Source organism: Ceratotherium simum, chromosome 17 (assembly GCF_057802395.1).
Source record: "Ceratotherium simum simum isolate JZ-2026a chromosome 17, ASM5780239v1, whole genome shotgun sequence".
NCBI classification, from domain to species: domain Eukaryota; kingdom Metazoa; phylum Chordata; class Mammalia; order Perissodactyla; family Rhinocerotidae; genus Ceratotherium; species Ceratotherium simum.
Genome location: NC_141916.1, coordinates 58,232,641 through 58,252,248, shown reverse-complemented (window position 1 = coordinate 58,252,248; position 19,608 = coordinate 58,232,641). Strand labels below are relative to the sequence as shown.

Sequence of the window (19,608 nt, the reverse complement as noted above, 5' to 3'; positions counted from 1 at the left end):
TAAAATCAGGAGGTTGGGCAAACAGATTACACTCTAAGAGGCGACTCAAATCAATTTGTAGTGACTGCCTGGTGAGCTGTGTTGAGAAAGATTTTGAGACTGCATCTGGGCTCAGTAAAAGAATTTCTTGTTCTATTGGAGATGTCTACTGTTGGCCTGGAATAAGAAATGCAGGTATTTTCTTTCTTTTTTTTTTTTTTTTGGTGGGGGGAAGATCAGCCCTGAGCTAACATCCATGCCAATCCTCCTCTTTTTGCTGAGGAAGACCGGCTCTCAGCTAACATCTATTGCCAATCCTCCTCCTTTTTTTTCTCCCCAAAGCCCCAGTAGATAGTAGTATGTTGTATGGTAGAAGTATGTATAGTAGTAGTAAGTAGCATAGTAGTAATATGATAGAAGCGGTGCATTGGTGCGCACCCGGGCCGCCAGTAGCGGAGCGCATGCATTTAACCGCTAAGCCACGGGGCCGGCCCAAAATGCAGGTATTTTCCATCTCAGAATTTAAAAATCTCTGAGATCCATTCCTGTACTAGGATTCTTTATGCTATATGAAAGCACCCAAAAACCAATCAAAAGAGAGACAAAGGGGCTTTAAAAGCTGATTAAATGATAATAATAATAGCAGCTAACATTTATTAACCATTATGTATCAGGAACTGTTCTAAGTACTTCATATGTATTATTTCACTTAATTGTCACAACAAAACCCCAATGAGATACGTACTATTTTTTTTTTAATTTTTTTTTATTTATTTATTTTTCCCCTAAAGCCCCAGGCAATAGTTGTATGTCATAGTTGCACATTCTTCTAGTTGCTGTATGTGGGACGCGGCCTCAGCATGACCGGAGAAGCAGTGCGTCTGTGCACGCCCAGGATCCGAACCCGGGCAGCCTGCATCGGAGCGCACGCACTTAACCGCTAAGCCACAGGGCCGGCCCAGATACGTACTATTAATATTCCCATTTTACAGGCAAGGAACTGAGGCATTTTGAGGCTCAGTAATCTGCTCACTGAGCTACAGTTTACAAAGCACTGTAGCTAGGATTCAGACTCAGATATTCTGACTTCAGAGACTTGCTCTTGACCACTATGCTATGATGAAGGAAGGAAGAAAAGGAGAAGTAACGACACTGGCAATGGCATGGAAGATACAACAGCAACCTCAGAAGTTAAGGCAGAAAGGATGGCTGTGTCCATGTGGAGGAAACATGGGTGCAATGGAAGCTGTGCCAACTCAATTCCAAGTGAACCACCTGCCTCCATCAATGCTGTGGGGAAGGTGAAGCAAATTGCCAAGACCAGATACTTTGGAGCCATCTTTGGCTTCTTAAACAACCTAGTTGGAGTACACAAGACCCACCCAGATGAAGTAGGAATAAAAGAAAATATCTAGAAGATAATAATAAAAGAAAATACCAACTGTGAATTTCAGACAACTTCAGAGCAACAAAAGTTCCAAAAAGGGTAAGGTCAGCTGTTACTGAAATAATTGAGGGAGTCTTCAGGGAAGAGATGAGATTAAAAGGACGGGCAGAGTTTTGAAAGGCAGGCAGAAGAAATATCATGAGACTGGAGAGCAGCATTCAAGAGTTCAAGAAAAGACCAGCCCAAGGGAGAGAACCTCAACTCAGGTTCTCCAGGGACAAGAAGCGGCGGTGAAGCTACTGCTCTCTGGATGGTTACTTCCAGAGTGAATACATGATCTTCTGCCTCCCATAGCAGTAGGACTGCTTCCTGGCTCTCTTTCTCCCACCTAACATCTGTCCCCTACAACTAGAGTAAAGGGATTTAATTGGGAGGATGTCCCCCAGTCAATCAAACTCATGGTACTCAAACTTACCACGTATTGGGCAAAGCACTCAGGCAGAGTTCTTAACTAGGGACTCATGGATGGGTGCCAGGGGCCTGTGTACCTCCCCAAAATAACATGCAAATTATAAGAGGGGGCAGGCTAATTTCTGGGGAGAGGGTCCAAAGTTTCTTCACCAGATTCTTACAAGCGTAAGCGAGCCACAAAAGGTTAAAAATCTCTGCACTAGGGAGACAAAGGGGGAAGAAACGCCCAGGTCCAGCACTCTAGAAATTTGCAATCTCATAGGGGAAGACAAACACAGACATAAATAACTCTGATGCAAGGCAGACTTTGATAAGTGCACCAATGGAGGCACAAAAAAAAATGCTGTGAAGGAAGGGGGACAGAGTTTAATGCCAACTGGGCTGTTGATAGGACATCTTCTCCTCTTGTCCTGGTTTTGGGATCCAACTTTGTAATGAGGAAAAAACCACCACTATTCCTTCTCCCCAGGCCCAGACAGAGCCTTTGGCCAGAACCTCTTTCTCAGGTACTCCCAGTAGAAAACCCAGAGTCTGAGGCTGACTCTATTCCTGCCAGGGAGGTGAAGAAGGACATTGTTTTCAGGACAATGGAGGCGGTGGAAGGAGATGCTCATCCTGACACTGAGCAATGACCCTGTTCTACAGTCTTTCCTCTTCTACCCAGCTCCCATTCTCTGAATTCCTGAGGGACTTGTAATCCTGACATTCAGCTGGTGCTTAATCATGTCCTCTACCCCTAAGTCATCTATTTTAGGAAAGGCACTTCTCAGAGAGGCCCCTCACTCTCTGAGCTGGTCTTTTCTCTCACCCCTCCATCCAGAAACTTTGTGCCATTACCATGTTTCATTTCCTTCCAAGAACTCATCACTATCTGAAATTCATATCTATTTGTTTATGTGTTTACTATCTGTCTTTTCCTTATGAAAGGTAAGCTGCATGACAGCAAAGCCTTTAAATTTCTGGTTCCCTTCTCTGTCCCTAATATCTACAACACTGCCTGGCACATACGAGTGCTCAATAAATATTTGTTGAATGAATGTCTCCGGTCCCTTTGTATTCTTCTGCAGGACCAGCATGGTATCCAAGTCCCAGAAAGGAAAGTGTAAGGAGAAGTGAAAGCAGTTTTTTCTCATCAGAACACATTTGAGATGCTAGGTGTGCAAGGCAGCCCTTAATTAAAACGGTCATGGCAGAATGTAGCCAGAGAACCATGTGGGAAACCCAGAACTGTAGTATTCCATTGCCTTCTACAACAAATCTGCCACCAAATTCTGTCACTTCTTTCCTTGAGAGGTCTTAGCTCTCTTCTGTCACCTTTCTCAGCTAGGCACTCACCGCCCACACTCTAGGTCACTGCAATAACCACCTAAGTGGCCTCTCTATCTCCAAGCCATCCTGCAAACTCCCAACAGCTTAATCTACCTATAATCACAAGCCCTAGGACATAAAAGGTATTCAATAAATGACTGAAGAATTAAAGTATGAATCACTGGATGAAAATAAGAAAACTGTCTTCATAATATCAAATCCTTACTTTGAAAAATTTATGTTGCTCCCTACCAAGTCCAAACTCAGCAGCCTGGCACTCGAGACTCGACAATCATGTCACCACCTTTTCAACCTCAGCTTCAATCATGTGAGCCTCTGCACCACAGGACTTGTGTTCCTAAACTTTCACTTAGCTGATGATGTCTTCCTCAAATGGAAATATCCACCTGTGCTTAGACACACACACCAGTAATCCCGACAACTGGAGTGGAGGAGATCTTAAAGATTCAGGTCAAAGGACTTCCTTTTGGGAAATATACCAAAGTACTAAGAAACGCTGGATAAAATATGACAAACTTCTTTTTGTTTACATAGTTAAGCTTTCCATAAGGAAAGGGAAATCTCCAGGGGCCAAAAAATGAAGATATGAACATCAGAGCAGCAAGCAGATGTTAACATTTTAACAGCCTCTTAGTGTGCAAAAAACAAAAACTTTAGATAATAGATTAGATAAAATAAATTGTCTTAAATTATTAAAAAAAGAAAAATATAGTATTTAAAAAGGAACCAAATTTGAAATAGAACCAAATAAAACTTAAGAGATTTGAAAAATATAGTCACCGAATCAAGTAAAAAAATGGGGTAGACGTCTCTCCCTCAACTTCTCTCCCTAATTTTCTACCCCTTCTTTGTGCCTGTGTGATTTTCCCTGCCTTCTGCTGCTAGAAGTTGTTCACCTGATACATACTCCTCATCCTCCTCTCCCTTTTCCCAGGCCCTCTACTCAGCTGAAATAAAAAAGAGAACCAAGAACTAAGAATATATATTAACACTTTGTCCCTAGTTCATTGGAAATCCTCAATGTGCTCACTCCCCCTGCCAATCTTTGACTCAGAGGTTGCAGTGAGCAGAGTTAGGAGACCAGCTGGTTGGTGAGGGGAAAGTGCGTATGTGCAAGCGCCTGGGTGCATCCATTTGAACCCTGGGTTCGCTAGCAGGGTGGAAAGGAATGGATCAGAAGATTTGTAAGAAGATCTCAGCAGAGAGGCCTTTAATCTTTGAGGCAACTGCTCACATGGAGACCACGTCGTCAGAGATGACCTTGGAGGCCAAGTAGCCAGAAGCACTGGGATAGCTGCCACTTCTCAGTTCAGGCAACTGAGTCTTGAAAGACCAGTGCCAGAATGTCAAAGACTGACAGTCCCTGTGGCACCCTGGTGACACAGGAGAGGTTCCAAACCTACCCTTGAAAGAGGCATCCCATTCAAAGATTATGAAACTGAAACCCTCAAAAGAAAAGGGACTTGCCCAAGAACTCTTGATTAGTCAGTTAAAGCTAGGATTTAAACCGAGATGACTGCCCAGTTTCCTGCCTTCCAGTCCCAGAAATCCTCAGCGTACTCAGTGGCATGCAGCAGAGTGACAGGCTACCATTTATTTCCCAACTGCTGAGCTTTTGTGCCCTGGTACATCCCCAAATATCTCTCATTCTCAGCAAAATCCTTGACTTCTAACCTAATCCTTTGCAAATGTTTGCCTGGGATGGGGATGGAAAGATGCAGGCAGCCAAACATCACGGAGAAAAAAAGAGTGGTTAAAGAATGTGTATTGGTGGCAGGTACTGGGCATGGACGGCCTGGAGACTGCTGAAGGACTGAGAGTAGCTGTGTCACGGACTGAGAAGTTGAAAAGGCATTGGCAAAAGGGCCAGTCGAGGAACGTATCCACTCACTCCTGTCTGCACAGCCATTCTCTAATTCCTACCAGACTGTAAACTCTCAGGGAGAAGAGGTGGGAACCAACATTCACTGTGCTCCTACTATGTGCTAGGCTTATGTTAAATCTAACTGGGAACCTAGTATGTGCTAGACTCACTAAATCTTATTTAGTAATAAAGGAATCTCTATAGGAAGGGCATTATAACCCCGTTACCCAGATGAAGCGTCTGAGGCTTGAAAAGGAATAAAACCTTATACGAGGTCCCGCAACTGCTGAGTAATAGAGCTTGGATTTGAACACTGCCCTGTCTTCAAATTCCATAATTTTTTCCAGGCACCATCAACACTTTTTATCCCACTCAGTCCCACACAAAAAAGTAAATGCTCCATAAACACTTTGAAGTTTTAAAATGAATCACCTCTGCAAGCCATTCAAGATTTGCAAAATAAATAAAAATTGAAAAACACACATCACTCAATATCCTGGGCATTTATATAAAAAATCCTTGGTCTGTCTGGAATGTTACTTCTCTATTCCCACCCCCTACCTTTCTTTCTCCTTTTCCCATCCTTGACCCTCTTCCCAGGTCCTGGTGCCATAAAGCACAATTCTACCCGGTATGGAATAGGACACGTATGTAGTCTCTGCTTGGCACCCCAAGAACACAGTTTAAAAGAAGAAATGGAGAGAGGAGGCAGATAACATCTCTTCCCTGGGCCTGTTTTCTCTTCTGTTAGTCAAGGGGCTGACTCTCTCACGTTTGTGACTTTATGCATCCACAAGCCACAGCTGGGCAGTGGCCAAAGTCTTCCCTGTTCATGGTATCCCCGTTTGTCTTGACACGACAAAGCTGAGGTTTCTGGCCTTCCTGGCCAGTCCTCTCAGTTGTTTTATCAGTAGTGTCAGGAGTGCCTCAAGCTTTATTGAATTTTCCCTGTATTTATGTCATTGTTTTCAATGACAGTGGCTCAGGCCCCAACATGTGTCACTAAATTCCAAGCTATCGATATTCTTTTCATAGTGAGTAAGTAGGTGAGAATTTATTGTTGAATATCATTCAATTTTTCAATACCTAAATAAACAAAAGACAAAAAAAATCAGAAAAATAATTTTTCAGCTTTTTTGATTTTTTAATCTAGAATTCTTGTTTAAGGTATTCCATAATCCAGTATCTGGTTATCATGGCTATTATACTTTATGTTTTCAACAATCTCTAGATCAGAACAGCGGGATTATAGGTGATTGTTAATTTCTTTTTTTGTGTGTGTGAGGAAGATCAGCCCTGAGCTAATATCCGTGCTAATCCTCCTCTTTTTGCTGAGGAAGACTGGCTCTGAGTTAACATCTATTGCCAATCCTCCTCCTTTTTTTCCCCAAAGCCCCAGTAGATAGTTGTATGTCATAGTTGCACATCCTTCTAATTGCTGTATGTGGGACGCGGCCTCAGCATGGCCGGAGAAGCGGTACATCGGTGCGCGCCCGGGATCCGACGCGGGCCGCCAGTAGCAGAGCGCGCGCACTTAACCACTAAGCCATGGGGCCGCCCGGTGATTGTTAATTTCTTCTTCATACTTTTATATATACCATAGCATTTTCATTGATTTCTTTTACATCTTGATTGGTCCAGAAAAAATTAAAGTGGCTTAAAAGGGCCATAGAATGTAAGAGGACATAAACTAGAAGTAGTTGTGGGTAAAAAAAGGAAAAATAAAGGGATAGGCATAAAATTGATACCAAAACGCAGACCATAAAATTTTTTACACTTTTTTCCAGATGAACCAAAAACAGAATTCTAAAGCTTTCTAGTAACAAACACAAAGGGAGAAAACTGAGCGGTTCTACAATTTACATGGCCAATAAAAATTAAAACAAATTGATTGCTCAAGAGAAGCATATCTATTTCTAATATCAAGACCAGAAGAAACATTTTGAGAGGGTTCTCATACACAGGATAAGCAATGTTTCTCAATTCCATCCTTGCAGCAGCTCTCATGGAGAATTTCACAGGGCTGTGTCTCATAGCACTTTGGTCCTTGGTCTTCCTTGGCCACTCTTTAAGCTAGATCAGTGGTACTGGGGTGCCTAAAGTGCAAAAAAGTAATTTTACAGGGGTGAATGTGGTCCAGGTAACACAGCTGTCATCTAGCATAATGAACATGTATTATTTTTATAATAATAAATATTATTGGGCCGGCCCTGTGGCTTAGCGGTTAAGTGCGCGTGCTCTGCTGCTGGCGACCCGGGTTCGGATCCCGGGCACGCACCAACGCGCTGCTTCTCTGGCCATGCTGAGGCCGTGTCCCACATACAGCAACTGGAAGGATGTGCAGCTATGACATACAACTATCTAGTGGGGCTTTGGGGGAAAAAAAATAAATAAAATTATTAAAAATAATAATAATAATAATAATAAATATTATTTTAAAAATAAATCACATGTTTTTACACAGAAAGTAAAAAAAGTGGCTAAATTAATCTACGCTTATGGTAGTGACTGAAAGGGAGCCCAAGGGGGGCTGTTGGGAGGCTGGTAAGTTTCTGATCTTCGTAGGATGCTCGTTACACGGGTATGTTCAGTTTGTGGAAATTCACCAAGCTGTACATTTATATGGGCACTTTTCTGTACATATAAGATACTTCAGTGAAAAGTTAAAAAACACACACACAACCAGGGATGACAAGGACAATGTGTATCCTTATTTTCTAAAAAAAGTTTGTTAGTAGTTGAGAAACAAAAAAAATTTCAGGGGCCAGCCCAGTGGTGCAAGTGGTTAAGTGCGCGCACTCCGCTTCAGTGGCCCAGGGTTCGCAGGTTCCGATTCCAGGCGCGCGCCTATGCACCGCTCATCAAGCCATGCTGTGGTGGCGTCCCATATAAAGTAGAGGAAGATGGGCATGGATGTTAGCTCAGTGCCAATCTCCCTCAGCAAAAAAAAAGAGGAGGAGTGGGATTGGATGTTAGCTCAAGGCTGATCTTCCTCACAAAAAAAAAGTTTTTCACAAAAAATTACATACTAAAATATCACAAAGATAAAAAGAATATTCATTTTTGCTTGTCTCATGGATACTTCTCACATTGAAAGCAGCACTTATTAGAACCTAAGAGTCTGTAAAAATTTAAAGATGTATCCGTCATGCCTTGCTCAGAATATATACCATATTCAGCCCAACATCCTTTATATACACCATCCAAACTATTCTCACCTCTTCCAGTAGTATTTTTTTATATCAAATAACATATAAATCTATTAATTGTGGATCACAAGGTCAAAGGATTGTCTTAAAGTTCAAAACGTATGTATGGTTGGCCTAGTTTAGACCTCATTATCCTTGCATATAAGGAAAAGCGCTCATGGAAAATAAAAGGGTAAATTTTTGAGACTGGTGGGAACTTGGTAGAGAACTAGACAGTGAGAGGCCGACTCCAAGAACAGCCTCTAGGCCCCCTTCCAAAGCAAACTCTGCTATGGCGGCTGCTCTGCTCTGCTCCATAAAGCTCAGCACTAGAGGGCAAGTCCAGGCTCCATGGCCTGGAAAATTACTGCAGTGCAACTACCAGCCGCTCCTAAAACCAGCACAGAAGTGGTTGCTTCAGAAAACCTTGTGCTTTGCAAAGCCACTGTAACCACGCAGGGCATCTGAACAATTCCTAGGACAGGGAGTGGGAAGCAGCCCCAGCACCACCGAGCAGGCAAATGAGGCCTCAACTCAGACTGAGGGTCCCTGGGTGGTGGGCAGGATAGAGAGGGTGGGCTATGTTGCTACAATTCTGCTGGCAATGTCAGAACAGGGACTGAAGGGGCCAGGAAAAGGAGATGCCAAGTCTGGGTAAGGTCTCCTTTGTCACACACTGCCTTCCTGGTACAGACAGTGCTAGGTCTGAAGATAAAAAAAGATAAAAAATAGTTTTTATCTTTTATGTTTTAAGATAAAAAAAACATTGATGGCTAAATTTTTAACCTTTGCATTTATGCTTAAAGGCTATTGTTGTTTATATGTATTATGGTACAAGGAACAAGAATCCCTAGGTTCTATTCTTGGATCAGTCACTGATAAACAAAGTATCTGCCAGTGGAAAATATCAGGTGCTTGGAAATTCAGAGCTTACCATCCATAACCAGAAGGGCTTTATTTGAGAGCCATGTCCCCAGAAGTGAATACTGATTTGAAGATACACGCAGCAGCCAAGTGACCAGGACGGCAGCATAAAGAGAGGTAAGTAGGACACAGGAACAGGTGCCAAAGGTTCCATGGGAAAGAAGGGCAGCCCAGCCAGGGCAGCAAGAGACATGGTCGCAGGCCACAAGGAGCACACGAGGCACTTGTGTTTCCTTTCTCCACTCTCCTCTGCTCTGAGTTTCAGCTCTAAGCCACACCATCCCTGCTCTGCCCACACATCTGTCTCATTTGTTTCTCCCTCTCTCCCCACCTGCGTCTCAGATTACTGTTCTGCCCTGAGTTATCTCTGTTACTGGAGGGTTGGTATCCTTTCCAAATCGGAACGCCTGTGGTGACCCTGGGAGCTAAAGTGCCCGCCTAACATCTGTGCGTGTACCTCCCTCAGCCCACTCAAAGTCAATCAGAAATCACAAGGGCCAACCAGACCGATGTGTTATAGACTTAAGGCAGCAAAAGCCGACTAATTCCTGAGCTCGAGAACACTTTGGGGTTCAGCAGGTAAACCTGGCACTTAAACGGGGACATACCAGATCAGCCTTGCGAGATCTAGAAAGAGGCTGGCGCGTGCTCTCATTCAGCCCTGGCTCTGCGCCCAAACGCCATCTCTTGGCTCCAGCACCAAGTTGGTCCCAGCACTAGGTCAATTATAGAGCACAGAACCTAGCAACCATTTTAGTCCAGAACTCTCCCCTCCGGCAGGACTTAGCTAATCCAATCTGAACAAATGGGTATGACTTGTTAAAACCTACCAGAATGGAGAGTCTTTAACTTCCAGTAATAGTCTGTTCCCAGGGCTGCTTTTCAGCCGGTACACACCAGTACAGCTGTACCAGTTATTAAATACTGAAATACTTATGAATGTGTTGGTATATAGCGACTGCCCCCAAGCCCTCTGAATGTCCCACTACCACTCTGACCTGACCTGACCCCAGGAGAGCTTCATGACTCAGCAGCTAAAGGGCTAACGTCAGCCACAGCAAGGGACCTTCAGGACCCTGTTCAGGCACCACTATCCACTCCAAAATATTGTTAACTTGTTTTACTATTACCCTTGCCTGTTCCATTCCACAGTGCTATCCTATTCTAAAACTTTCAACTGCTTTCTCTAATCTACTGAATAAATGCCACTCTTTAAGGTTGTTATTCAAAGTCTTTCATAATGTAGCACCATCCTATACTCTCCTTCATATCCTCTGCTTCACCAAACCCACATGCTCCACATTCCCCAATACTAACTTTTCCCTGACTCTTGGTCTTTATTTATGCTGCTCTTTCTGCTTGGATTAGCCGTCTTTCTCTGTAGCCATTAAAATCTTACCAGCTCCTCGAGATCTCCTGAAACGTCACCACTTCCATGAAATATTAGTTGAAAGAGCCATGTCCCATTTCCAGAAGTGTCACAGCAACATCCAGGTTCTACATTTGTAAAACTTAATGATAGTTTTATATTATGATTATTTTTACATATGTGCTTGGACTCCTCTCCTAGAGAGAAAGCTGTGAGAGAGCAGAAACCATAACCTAGTCTACATCGTATCTAACCGACCTAGCACAACATCTTGCTGGAGGTACATGCAAAGGAAATATGTGTTTAAAGAGTGAACGACTCTAATTGTTTTGTCCAAGAAACCCATTTTCTATTCGTTAACGATTTGGGTTGCTTTTCTCTGAAGTTACTCCAATTGTGGTTCTATCTTCTTCTACATATGGAGCCCAAAGTGCACATCACCCATATCTTAAACTACTGGGTTATTCCATGAAGATGAAGCAGGAAGCATGCTCCCCTATCATTACTTTACCACCCTGGAGTTTGTGACTGCCATGTCTCCGTGCACTTCTTCCAGCGCCAGATCAATGTACCAGTCACACAGAGACGCAAATGAAAGGTTCCTGGTAACAGAGGCTGGCCTTACAGATGACAGGAAAGCTGGCGGTGGAGTGAGTTGGCAGGGACTGCTAGAGAGAGCAGGCAGGGTGGCTTGTTGGGAAGCAGAGCCAATATGGGGCTCTGGTTGCTGTGGTCAAGGCCACAGCTACAGTTCTGGGAGGGGAAGTTTTACTACCCTGGTCACTGTTGTACACCAGGGTATAGAGGAGGGAATGCTAGCAGCCCCTTTCTACCTCTCTCCCTCCCCTGCTCTCCCCGCCAAGGAACAGCTCTGAGCTGAGAGTAAGACCTACAGGACAAAAGAGGACTTTGATGCACAATGTCTGGGTTTCTTAAAAACAGAGACTGGAAGACAAGGAGCCAGAAACCATAGCCACCTTCTAAATCTCATTCCAAACGAAAATCAAGAGAAGAGTAGAATGCAATGCGACAGCCCAGTGTGAAAAGCCACTCCGCACAGTAGATGCATTTCAGGTTCCAGGAGGCTGGGAAGAGGAAACAAGGGATCCATCAGGGCCCCAGCTTGGACTCTTGTTAAAAATGAGGGTTAGGGACACACTGACAGAGAACTGTTTGGTGGTTACAGGGGCATGGGGCTCGGCTGGTGGGCACAAGGGGTGAAGGGAGGCATTCATATGGTGAGTGACAAACAATAATGTACAATTAAAATTTCACAATGTTATAAACTATTAAGACATCAATTAAAAAAAAGAAAACACAGTGATAAAAAAAACTGAAAAACAAAATGAGAATTAGGGAAACAGAAAGCCAGTTCTAGAATAGAAAACTGGGAACATTTCTCTGGAGAAGGGTCAGTTTGTAAAAGGAAACAAAGAATAAGGAAACCCAGTCAGAGAATTAAGATTCCTCCAGGAGGGACACCAAACAGACCCAAGAATTGATGGCTAAGGATGAGACAGCCAACAGGAGACAGAGGTTGGGAGCCAGAGTGTGAGGTTACTATTATGGCAAACTGGTTCTGGTCTCTGAGGAGAAAACACACTTGAGGTAAAGAAAAGGTATGTGTAGGGGGCTGGGGGGAGGAAGGGAGGTCACTGATTTCAGGGTCACAAAGCAATAGTTTTTCTCTGTTTTTAATCTGTGCAGAGAGGGGCCGGCCCCGTGGCTTAGCGGTTAAGTACGTGCGCTCCACTACTGGCGGCCCAGGTTCGGATCCCGGGCGCACACTGACGCACCGCTTGTCCAACCATGCTGAGGCCGCATCCCACATACAGCAACTAGAAGGATGTGCAACTATGACATACAACTACCTACTGGGGCTTTGGGGAGAAAAAGGGAAAAAAGAGAGGAGGACTGGCAATAGATGTTAGCTCAGGGCAGGTCTTCCTCAGCAAAATGAGGAGGATTGGCAGATGTTAGCACAGGGCTGATCTTCCTCACAATAACAAACACAAACAAAAATCTGTGCAGAGGATCCCACTGGCTACCACATTAACAAGATGGGGGCCACATTGAGAAGGGGTGTCCCAAGGAGGAGAGAAGGGAGATCCCTCCCTGGGCCTCCCACTATCCACACTCCAACTGGCTCATGCACTAGGGACTGAGTGGCTGTGGTGTGGAAGAGAAGATTCACTCTTTCACAAGGAAGAGCAAGGCTCTGAGAGGGAAGGCAGATGTTGGTCACCAGAAGGAAAAACTCTCCCACTAGCTCAAGCAGGGAAGATCACACAATCTTAGTATCCACATTGAGAGGGACCTGGGAGATCATTTAGTCCAACTTCCTCCTTCTACCTGAGAAGCTACCATTTTTCCCTTGATTCCCCAACTAGTTACTGGCAGAATCTGGACTGGAACCTCACTCTCCCAACTCAAACACTCCCAGAATTATTTCCACTGCCTCAGAGTGAGAGGTTCCACCGTAAATATATACCTCCACCCTGAACCAGCTCAATTACTGACCCTAGTAATTCCCTCTCTTTGGCCACAGGAGAAGGCAAAGCACCACACCCAACTCTGGGCAGAGCAGTTGACACAGGACATGTCAGAGCTTCTTCTCCCCAGCAATTTCATCAGTCATTCCTTCCGAGTTTCCTGAAAGGGGGAAGTGAAGGGATGGGAGACAATGTGCTAGAATTATGAACCTCTGCCCCTCAGGCTTTGGGAAGGGCACCTGGTGGTTCTGGGATTTTCTTCACTCCTTTTTCCAAATATTACATTGACCTTTTACAGTCCCTGACACTTTCAGAGTTTTACTTTGTTAGCTCCACCAGCAGTAAATTGAAAATCACCTCAGATAGCCATGCCTGTTGAAGTAAAAAGAGAAAGAGACCATTCCCTCCCATTACCTAGAAAGAAACTGAGGCACAGAAAAATTAAGTGGCTTTGGCTAAGTTAAAAAAAAGAAGTAGGAATCTACCCACTGCCTGGCCCACTGTGCTGTCTATTGTCTCCTTGAGCAGGGTCTGGGGTGTTGAGTACATTCCACAGGGTTCCCAAGGCAGGCTTCAGACAACTAGCTGGAGGGTCAGCCAGGACTAGGAGAAGGGACGGCTGGTGAGGAGGTGGGAGACTTTGAGGAAGAGGAAGCGGCTGGGAGTGGAGTATGGGAAGAGGGGAGGATAGGTGGTTCTCGGGGATACTGTTAAAATAAAGAACCCGAGAAAACGCAGCAGGAGAGGAGCGAGCCACAGAGACAGCGGTGAGCCAAGTTTGGGCCGCGCTGAGTGGAGCGCGTGGCCTCGGTGGGGACTAGACTGCCGAGGGCAACCCAGACACAAATACAGACGAGCCCGGCGCGGACCGCGCTTTCTCTTCCAAGGGGACTGCCAGCCTAGCGCGGCTGGAGGTGCCCCAGGTCATGGCCAGCATTTCCACAGGGCGGGCGGGGAGCCTCTCTCCCGGTCGCCCTCCGAAGGGAGAAGCGAGCAGCGCCAAGGATGCCCCGGCCCCGTACAGCCGCGGGCAGGCCCCGGCTCGGGAATTCGGCGCCCGGCCCCGCGCCTCCCCACCCCCTCGTCTCTCTCGGAGTAGGCAGCAGGGCGGCGCCGGGCACCTGGAGACGAAAACGAGGTGGGAATCGGGGCTGAGGATGAGGCGGGTCCCCCAACGCGGGAGCCACCGGCACTGCCTCCTCCCACCTCGCGCCCTCCCCCGCCCCCGGCGCTACTTACTGCGGTTCAGGGGGTTCCCGCCGACCTGGGCCGACGCCACCAGTTCCAGATAAAGAGTCCAGAGCCCCAGCGACACCAGGGCGAGCGCCAGCAGCAGCCGGAAGCGCCTCCGCAGCAGCTTGACCGGGCGCAGGAGCAGCAGGAGCAGCGCGGCCCGGGGGCTCCCCATCGCGCTGCGCCCGGGCGGCCGCCGCCAGCGCGGGCTGCTCCCCTCGCAGCCCCCGCCCCCCGGCCGGGCCCAGCGCCCCGGGCGCACGCTGTCCCAGCCCCAGCCCAGCGCCTCAGGGGTGCGCCGAGGCCGTCTCCCCCCGCCGCTCTCCAGCCGGGCGCCGACTCATGCTCCGCGCGCAGGGGGTCTCTGCGCTGCGCGGGCGCCTCGCGCCGGGCTCAGGTCTCCCGGAGCAGAGCCCGGCTCCTCCTCCCCGAGTGTCCGCGGTCGGCTCTCCTCCCCACGCCGCTCCTCGTCTCCGGCTCGCTGCCGCCCGCCCTCCTCGCTCGCTCGCTCCCTCGCTCTTAGAGACTGCACACAAGAAGGCTTCCCTAGGTGCGCGCCTGGCCGTCTCTCCCCTCGCCTCCTCCCGCTTCGGCTCCCCCAGCGGAAGGAGGAGAGCGCACACCCACCTGTCCCGCCCCGGCCTCGGCCCCGCCCACGAAGCACAGGTGGGCTCCGCCCCGGAGGAGCCCAGGGATCCGGGAAGAGCCCCTCTGGCCTCCCTGGGGCAGCAAGAGATGGGGCCAGAAAATAGTATCTGGCGCCTCCGCCAACTGGGGATGGGTGGCGTGTAGGAGGGGGCGAGTTTCATCTGGACTCAGTGTGACTGAGAGAAACTGAGGTACTGCCCCGGCGCTTGGCGGTGTTGCTCCCCAAACAGAAGTGAAGTAGAAGCTGGGTAGACACCTGGGAGGGGGGGGCTCGGGGCGAGGGGGGGGAGTGTTGTGGGGAGTGGGGGCGGTGACACCCGAGGCGTTGGCTTCAGGGCTTTTCGTGGCCTACAACGATCCATCTCCCTACCCTAGGTAACAAGAGTAGACATGATATTAGTTCGGAGACAATGGCCACTTAATTCAGCCACAGTTCCCTCTTCCAGGTCGGATTTGAAGACTCTTCCTTCCCAGGCTCAACCATATCTCCAACAGATACTGGAGAAGTTATATGTGCCCCTGACTGAACCCCAAGTCGTTTCCCCCAGACTAGGATGAAATAGCTGTTGGGGGAGAGTAGATGTTGGAGAGTTCTGAAGAATTAAAAATCAAAGAAGAAAGAAACTCGCTCCAAAAGTTGAAAGGTCATCGAGATATTTTGTATGCTAGTTCTCTGCCTTCAGGCAGGTAAAACATTATCATCTGATTTAGATGAGATAATTAAGGTCCAGAGGAGCAGAGTAAATTGCCTAAGGTCATTCAGCAAGTAATAGTACAGTTGTCTTTTCCACTCTTTCTCCTGGGGAAAATGATCAGGAGACTATGGAGAAAGCGGAGGATCAAAAGCATTCGGGGGGCGGCGGGGGGGGGGGGCGGCCGGCCCCCGTAGCGCAAGCCGTTAAGTGTGCACTCTCCCGCTGTGGCGGCCCTGGGTCGCCGGTTCGGATCCAGGGTGCGCACTGACACACCGCTTGTCAAGCCATGCTCTGGCGGCATCCCATATAAAGTGGAGAAAGATGGGCATGGATGTTAGCCCAGGGCCAATCTTCCTCAACAAAAAGAGGAGGATTGGCAGATGTTAGCTCAGGGCTGATCTTCCTCACAAAAAAAAAAAAAGCATTCCCAGGCATGTTAAAATCAAATGAATAACATGCAAATACTGTCCCAAGACCGAAGTTCACAGAATTGAGTGCTTTGTTTCCTGTTCTCCTGCTACTCCCTTAGTTGAATGTGCAATAGTCCGATAGTCTCTACTGGACTATTACAACTTTTCCTAACTAGCCCCCTGGACACCAGGCTCCTCCACCCAACCCCAGCCATCCTCCCCACTACCACCTGACAGTCTTTATAAAATTCGTTTACACGTCTATACACATGCTCAAAAATATTTAATGGCTTCCCAGTGCTTACTGATTAAAATGCAGACTGTAAATCTGGAATTCAAGGCCTCCCAAAACCTTTCCCAGCTTTATGTGACCATGTGAAACCTGCTCCAACTAAAGTGAGTCTGTTCACTGCCCTCCAATACATTTTCTTTATTGGTTGATGAGGTTTGACTCTTCAAGGTCCATTTCAGGTTCTATGAAGCTTTCTTGGACCAACCCAGTCCTGAGCAACCCTGTCCTCCTTGGAGCTTTAGTAGAACTGACAGTCTGCCCCACCCATTCATATGTACAGACTCACTTGATGCCTAAATCTTGTTTTCCCGACTTCACTGTAAAGCTTCAAAAGTGGGAACTTTGCATTCTTATTGTGTAGCACAATGTCCATTTAGCATTCAGTAATGTTTGCAGATGAAGTTAGCACTTGGAGTGAATATCCCCCAAACTTTCAGTGTAGTTCTCTAGCAAAAGATGAATCTAAAGGACAATTCTTCAATAATAGCTGGGAAATATCTCTGTGAATTTCCAAACCACAGACATGTGCACTTCCCATACTCTTTTTTCTCTCCCAAAGACCGAGACAGGAGCAGCCAGCATGCGAAAGCTTGGCTAAGGCAGACAGGAGGTGACCAAGGTGCCTGTAAATAGAATCTCTCTTTCTCTCATTGGGGGCAACCAGACTGGATGTTAGGCTGAGTCATTTTCAGGACTTGGTCATGGAAACAGGCGGCAGCCCTACCATAATTCTCTTCTCAAGCCTGGCCCTCCTGAGAGAATATATGCAACCGCTCCAATCAACCAAACCCTTGAAGTATCTATTGTGTGGGAACTGGGAGAGAGTAAAACAGGGAGCATGCCATTTCATTGAGGAGAAAAGATATTGCACAGAAAAAGAAATCTGACACTTTAAAGGCCAAGGTTCTGGTCCAAAGAATGAATTCCAAAGAAATTCAGAAAAGGAAAGAGATCACTCTACATCTCTCAATTCTGTGCCTCCTCTTCTCACTTCTGTTCTGTTCTTATACCCTAAACAGATCATTATTTCCCTGCTTATGATGAGAGGATGCGGGGGTGGGCAGGATAAGGAGGCCAGGAAAGCCTTGTGGCTCTCTCTCCCTCCTCTGCTCTCCTCCCTGCTGTGGTTGCCTCCTCAGCACTGAGATAGCCTTCTCACCTAGACCCTGATTTCAGACTGCTTGCTCCAAATCCCTTTTTGATTCCTAATGATATCACAGACTTTGAGACCCAAATTCCTTTCTCAAGCAATTGAGCTAGCTGTCACTCTCCTTCAGGTCCAGAGCTTAGTGTATGGGTTGAGGTATTCATGGTGACAAATTCTGGTGGCATAATATTGCCACCAATGTCTGTTCATTGTCATGTCTATTTAACTGGATACTCACTGGTTCTTCAGATGATTTTCACCATCGTTTGCTCCCCCACTTCAGCCTTGGCATCTGTCCAGAATGGCCAGGGTCACATTGTACAAACTGCACCTGAAAGGAAAAACAATTTCCATCATGTCACCTGTAATACTGATAGGACGGGACGGGCTCTGGTATTTGGCTTGGCTTGGATGTCAGAGTCAGGTCAAACCACAAAGATGGCAGGTCAAACCACAAAGGTTCTTCTCCCAAATTACAGAGACTTTGTAAGAGAGGTCAATCTGAGCTTTCTAAAATGGGCCAAGGCTAGCATAGGGACCAGAAAATTCTGTTTTGTAGAGAATTCAAAAGGGAAAGGTGCCCAGTGACTGGCAGGTATGGTAGCAGAACTCTTGTATTCAGAGCAATTCTTATTCTCATCTATAGGGATGTCTGAGTATACTAAATAACTTCCCAATTCCTAAAACCTGACATCTACATTATAATGTGGCACGTTTGAGCTTATAGAGCATTTTTACACTCATATCATGTGTGTTTCATTTCTCACAACCATATAAGAATAGCAGGAGAGATATTCTCCTCTATTTACAGACAAACTTCTCAAGCCTCAGTTTCTTCAAGGTGACCTGCACCAAGTTCACATGACCAGTAAGTGATGGAATCAGAACTAGAACCAGATCTTTAGCCTCTGGTTCTCTTTACATTGTATCCTGAGATCTCCTTCTCTGGCCTGACAGTCCGTATTCCCTTATGCCCATACAGACCCTCATTCTTCTCTTTTACTTCAGGAGCTTCTCTACTATTCACATGTATTTCATGGAGATATCTTGGTAGTGGAAAGACTAATGATAAATCATTGAGGATCTCTGGGCCATCACTAAGCCAATGTCTTAGACTGAGACATGGGAGGACTGAGTTCCTTTACTTTGAGAGAATTCCTAAGACAGAAAAGAAGAGTGCTGAAGCTATCTCCAAATGCCATGGTCATCTTGGCAAGCCTTTATTTGTTTTTTCTCTTCTAACTCATGTGAATCATCCATATCCAAAGCTGTAGGTTTCACTGATTCCATTTTACAGATAAGGAAATGGGCTCCAAGTTGTTAAATAACTTGCTCAAGGTGATGTAGGTGACCCATATCTGAGATGTGACTTAAACTCAGTCTTTCTAACTTCAGATCCAGTGCTTTTTTTTTTTTTTTTTTTTTTTTCCTTGCAAGTGTTATTTCCCTGGAAGTTCCCCTGGAGAAATATATTCACCCTGGAAACTCTGAGCTCACTCTCAACACATCTATAACTCACCCAGCCACATGATAATTATTCTCAACGTCCCCCTCCCCACCCTCAGCAATGCTCCCTGCTCTGCTCCTTACTGAAGAAATCCCTATTTCCTATCCCTTCCATAAGTCCATCTTTCATAAATCTTTCTGCAGGATTTGCTACGGAGGCTAATCCCAGGAGAAGGTAGAAACCCTCAATGGCTGCTTCTAATTGGCCACTTCTCTTGATTTTCAATGCAGTTGGGCCTTTCTGTCTACATGATGGAAAGAATTGTATGAGCTCTGGCCAAGCCCCAAGACTTTTTTTTTTTTTTTCGATGAGGAAGATCAGCCCTGAGCTAACGTCCATGCCAGTCCTCATCTTTTTGCTGGGGAAGACCGGCCCTGAGCTAACATCTGTGCCCATCTTCCTCCATTTTATATGGGACCTGTCACAGCATGGCCTGACAAGCTGTGCATCGGTGCACGCCCGGGATCCGAATCTGGGCTGCCAGCAGCGGAGCGCGTGCACTTAACCACTATGCCACGGGGCCAGTAAGCCCCAAGACTTAGTTTCTCCATCTGTGGACCTAAATAATTTTCCTTACTAGATTGAGAAACAGATGAATATTTACCATCCCTATAGAAGAATATGTGCAAGATTGCATCAGGAAGAGTCAAAGGAACCGGATGAAGAGAGTAAA

The 19,608-nt window shown here is 46.4% G+C and overlaps 1 protein-coding gene across 2 annotated transcripts in view; it reads right to left on the bottom strand.

Annotated features, from left to right (window-relative positions):
• The window catches only part of B4GALNT3 (beta-1,4-N-acetyl-galactosaminyltransferase 3), a 98,563-nt gene extending 83,746 nt beyond the window's left edge, over window positions 1–14,817 (bottom strand). The window contains exon 1 of one of the 2 annotated variants that reach the window (XM_087442929.1): window positions 14,243–14,817. In XM_087442929.1, coding sequence (XP_087299055.1) covers window positions 14,243–14,411 — 169 coding nt within the window. In that variant the 5' untranslated portion in view covers window positions 14,412–14,817. The remainder of the gene's footprint in view (window positions 1–14,242) is intronic. The other variant, XM_087442930.1, reaches the window with a different exon arrangement.
• Between the last annotated feature and the right edge of the window lie 4,791 nt (window positions 14,818–19,608).